Source organism: Tarenaya hassleriana, unplaced genomic scaffold, assembly GCF_000463585.1.
Source record: "Tarenaya hassleriana unplaced genomic scaffold, ASM46358v1 Cleome7, whole genome shotgun sequence".
NCBI lineage: Eukaryota > Viridiplantae > Streptophyta > Magnoliopsida > Brassicales > Cleomaceae > Tarenaya > Tarenaya hassleriana.
The window spans coordinates 2,636,062-2,640,892 of NW_010969548.1; the positions used below are offsets into that span (position 1 = coordinate 2,636,062).

General features: G+C 41.2%; 1 protein-coding gene across 3 annotated transcripts in view; it reads left to right on the plus strand.

The window, feature by feature from the left end:
- Positions 1–938: 938 nt before the first annotated feature.
- The window catches only part of LOC104800955 (type IV inositol polyphosphate 5-phosphatase 7), a 5,157-nt gene continuing 1,264 nt past the window's right edge, over positions 939–4,831 (plus strand). The window contains exons 1-11 of one of the 3 annotated variants that reach the window (XM_010523985.1): positions 940–1,582; positions 1,692–1,779; positions 2,095–2,166; positions 2,287–2,374; positions 2,476–2,580; positions 2,666–3,410; positions 3,511–3,704; positions 3,811–3,919; positions 4,013–4,161; positions 4,255–4,495; positions 4,620–4,748. In XM_010523985.1, the coding sequence (XP_010522287.1) occupies positions 1,553–1,582; positions 1,692–1,779; positions 2,095–2,166; positions 2,287–2,374; positions 2,476–2,580; positions 2,666–3,410; positions 3,511–3,704; positions 3,811–3,919; positions 4,013–4,161; positions 4,255–4,486 (1,812 nt within the window). In that variant the 5' untranslated portion in view covers positions 940–1,552 and the 3' untranslated portion in view covers positions 4,487–4,495; positions 4,620–4,748. Of the gene's footprint in view, positions 1,583–1,691; positions 1,780–2,094; positions 2,167–2,286; positions 2,375–2,475; positions 2,581–2,665; positions 3,411–3,510; positions 3,705–3,810; positions 3,920–4,012; positions 4,162–4,254; positions 4,496–4,619; positions 4,749–4,831 lie in introns of all 3 variants that reach the window. The other 2 variants (XM_010523986.1, XM_010523984.1) reach the window with 2 other exon arrangements.

The window sequence follows — 4,831 nt, forward strand, 5'->3', positions numbered from 1 at the left end:
GACTCGTGAGGGACTGGCTCCCCTTACCAGCTCAATCTATATCGTCTTATTTCATAAACCAAACGAGTGAATCCGCGAGTCAAATATATAAATTTTAAAAATAAAATATCAATACTAAAAATGTTTTAAAATAATTTTAGTATTTAAAAATATGTTAAATATAATAAAAAAAATTAAAATTTTAAACAAAAAACTAAATATAGAATGAAAATATAATTTGTATATAAAAATATTTTAAAATATACAAAAAAATCTTAAAAAAATATTTTTTTTGACCCGCGAGCTACCCGACTCGTGAGGGACTGGCTCGTTTGGCCTATTTTTTTCTAGATACAAATATTTTGAGTCCGATTCAAAAAAATATGAACTATCTTGTGAGGCAACCCGCGGTTCATTTTGTACCCCTATATCTAACATTGAATTTGTAGAAAGTTGTAAATTTTGATAAATTGTTTTTTCATTTAGAGAGAAAGAAAAGGGAATAATTCTACAAATGAGGAAATATTAATGTTTTTGTTGGTCGAAAGTAGAGCTTTAATCAGTCCATATAATATCGCTATTCACAAAGGATGGCATATTTGGTATATACATACTTAGAAAATGATAACTATTGAGCCTTTTCCATGGTTTTCTTTTCTTCCCTTTGGTAAACGATATGAAAATGGTCCAAGGCCGATTAAAATCTTAACTAGAATTTTATCAAAACTTGTGAATTGAGGAAAAAAAAAAAAAAAAGCAAACGGCAAAAAAGACTGATTAGTCTCTAAGGTGATGTTCTATTGTCCTCTCTCTCTCTGTCTCTCTCTCTCTCTCTCTCTCATGCGCTTTATTCTGTTAAAACCCACTGCTTTTACTTTGCCGTCTCACTGAGAACGAGGCTCTCTCTCTCTCTCTCTCTCTCTCTCTCTCTCTCTCTCTCCCTAGAAGAAGAAGAAGAAGAAGAAGACTAAACGAGCTCTTAATCTCTCTCTCTCTAGAAATGTCTCTTGCTTTCTCTCTCTGAAATCTGCCTCATTGTCTGTCTGTCTGTGTCTACTTCAAGAATCGTGTCTCTTCCACACTTTTACTTATTTTATTAACACACAGACTCTCTCTCTCTCTCCATCTTTCCTTTCCTTCTCATTCCATCATCAACTATTAAACCTCCCCTCGAAAAATAACCCCTCATTTGTTCTCTTGCTTTGCCTCTGTAAGTGTCTGAGGAAGTCTGTGAATCAAAACCCATTTCTTAGTTCTGTCCGATAGAGAGAGAGAGAGAGAGAGAGAGAAAGAATCCAGATTTTTGCTTGTTTCGTTTGGTCTGCCTGGTCCAGTGAGTGGAAAAAAGAAGCCATTTTTCGTAAAGTTTGGGAAATTTCATCGTTCTGGCAAAGGATTGGAAAAAAAAAAAAACAAAACCCAATTTGTTTCAAACGATTCGGTTCGATTTGTTTTGTCATTTGGGGATTCAGGGTTTTTGCACTTCGTCGTTTTCGTATGGATCGAATCTCCGTTCGGTGATTCTAAGGAAAGGAGAGAGAGAGAGAACAGAAGCAAAGAAGAGCCAGCGACAATGAGAGATGACAGCTCCAAGAAAAGCAAGGTTTTTTCTCTCCCTCTCTCTCTCTCTCTCCAAATCTTATGATTTCATATTTAACCTCCATGAATCATATTCTCAAATCTGTAATTTTTTTTTTCTGGGTGGAATGAAGCTTTCCTGGTCCAAGAAAATGGTTAGGAAATGGTTCAACATCAGAAGCAAAACAGAGGAGTTTCAAGCAGATGATCCTGTTTCTGGGGGTAAAGTATCAACCTTTAGACATTTCGTTTTACTTGTGTTGTGTCTTGTTTCGCTCGTTCTTGTTCTTTTCTTGCGTTTTTTTTTGTCTCTTGTGACAAAATCTAAATTCAAACTTATTTTTTCTGGGTTAGGGTTGATGTATGTACATGTAACCAAACATATGTCCCCTTTTCCCTACTTTGACCAGAATTCCCATCAATTTTCTCCCCTTTGGTGGAAATTACAGGAAAACAAATTTCACATTTGATCTTTGTGGGCTAACTTATCTTCTTATATCCTTCCTTCGGTTTTGTTTTGGGGTGAAAATGATGAAGGAGTTGAAGTGGAGTACAGCAGAACTAGCTTCTCAGAGAGAGAGGCCTCCACAGTCAAGAAGACCAAAACTGGTGACTTTATAGCTATACATACACTGATTCACACATACATACGTATATATGTATATATGTATATGTATATATCTATGCAGAGCTTGATGAGTTTTGTACTTTCCATTGTTTGGTTCTCAGAGAAATTGAGTAAGAACTGGGAGCAACAGGCTCGACAAAGGAGAATGAACTATGAAAATCCTAGGATCATCGATGTCCAGAACTACAGGTAAATACACAACTACATGTATGTACAAGTACATTGAATATGTGTGTGTGTGTGTATATTGTGATCCATTGTTGCTGAAACCGTTGTTGGTTCATGAGCAGCATCTTCGTAGCCACATGGAATGTAGCAGGACGCTCGCCTCCTGCGGACTTGAACCTCGACGACTGGCTTCTTTCATCAGCCCCTGCAGATATATACGTACTCGGGTAAATGATTCAGGAGATCTTTTCATGGAAATCGTCGGTTTCATGGCCAGTTTAGTCCTCTTAATGCCGGTTTTCTCCCCTTCAGATTTCAAGAGATTGTTCCTCTTAACGCTGGAAACGTTCTTGGAGCCGAAGATAATGGCCCCGCCAAGAAATGGCTTTCCCTCATCAGGAAGACGCTCAATAACCGTCCTGGGACCAGCGGAAGCAGCCACTGTCACACCCCGTCTCCTATTCCCGTGCCCGTCGCAGAGTCGACAGTTGACTTCTCCGGCTCGTCGAGGCAAATGAACTCTACTTTCTTCCACAGGCGATCTTTCCAGACCCCGAGCATATGGAGAATGGAGAATGACCCTTCTGTCCCCCAGCCACGGCTCGACCGCCGTTTCAGCGTCTGTGACCGCGTCTTCTTCAGTCACAGACCAAGTGACTTTGATCATAGTTTTAGGTGGAATGGTGGTAGTAGCCACAGACCTAGTGATTATTCCAGACCTAGTGATTTCTCTAGACCAAGTGATTATTACCCTACCAGGCCGAGTGATTATTCACGCCCGAGCGATTATTCGAGGTGGGGTTCTTCGGATGACGACAATGGCCCGGGGGATTCCCCAAGCACTGTCTTGAACTCACCAGGTTCATGTGGTGGTTCTGCATCGAACGAAAATGGCTGCAGAATCCCATGGAATTCGTCGCAGTATTGTTTAGTGGCGAGCAAGCAAATGGTGGGTGTTTTTCTTACAGTATGGGTGAAGAGCGAGCTGAGAGAGCACGTCAAGAACATGAAAGTATCTTGTGTTGGAAGAGGATTGATGGGTTATCTCGGGAACAAGGTAGAAACATCGTTCCTCCATCACCATGTATGTATAGCTAGAGAGTGTATCTGCTTTGTTATATATAAATGAAATGCCTTTGGTTCTTGGTTTGATGTAGGGATCGATCTCGGTTAGCATGTTACTGCACCAGACGAGCTTTTGCTTCATCTGCAGCCACTTGACGTCGGGCCAGAAAGAAGGCGACGAGCTTAGGAGAAATGCAGATGTAATGGAGATACTCAAGAAAACGAGATTTCCACGCGTTCATAGTTCAGAGGATGAGAAATCTCCCGAGACAATCCTTCAGCATGAGTACGGTGGCCTTTCTTCACGTAACATCGATTTTTTTTTTACATTTTCGTCATCCCCGGCTTTATCATTATATGCTAAGTTGTTCATTTCCCCTCTGTGTTTCTAGTCGGATAATTTGGCTGGGGGATCTGAATTACCGGATAGCCCTCTCGTATCGGTCTGCCAAAGCGCTCGTCGAGATGCAAAACTGGAGGGCTTTACTGGAAAATGATCAGGTATGTACATATATACATATATATATATGGATATGTATATCTGTGACAGAATCTTGCAGCTGACATCTTACATGTCTGGAACACATATTGCAGTTAAGGATAGAGCAGACACGAGGGCGTGTCTTCAAGGGATGGAGAGAAGGGAAGATCTACTTCCCGCCGACGTACAAATACTCTACCAACTCCGACCGATATGCTGGAGACGATATGCACCCAAAGGAGAAACGCCGAACCCCTGCTTGGTAAAAGTTTAGAAATCGAAAAGATTTCTTTAGCAAAATGCTACGTAATGTTGTTCACTTGTTCTCTGATATTTTGGGTTCGGTGTCTCGAAGGTGCGATAGGATATTGTGGCATGGCGAAGGGCTGCACCAGTTATCATACATAAGAGGGGAGTCCCGATTCTCGGACCATAGACCGGTGTATGGCATATTCTGTGTGGAGGTGGAGTCGGCTCACAACAGGTTGAAACGAACCACGAGTTACTCTACCTCCTCTCGGATCCAAGCCGAGGAGCTCTTGCCCTACTCTCCCGGCCCCGGATACACCGAGCTCAGCTTTTTCTAGACCCAACCGGTAACATTTTCCTCTCTTTTTTCTTATCGCAATCTTTTGTTAAAGCCCTCCATGTCATCAACATGCAAGTATGATATAGCGAACTTAGAGATTTCATTCAACTGAAACTGGAATAATGGATTAGGGCATAGCCATCATGAGCTGTCAAGGAGATTGAAGTCCATAAAACTGGCGTGGTCCTGAGATTCAAGTAGAAACTGTTTATGTCAGCAGAATCTTGAACACGACATGCCGATCTGACATATACAACGGGGTAATATCAACCAAGAAACCGAGCCACGTTTCTTTCAGATCATTTAATGACATGATCTGCTCTTGATCCCCCCCCCCCCCCAA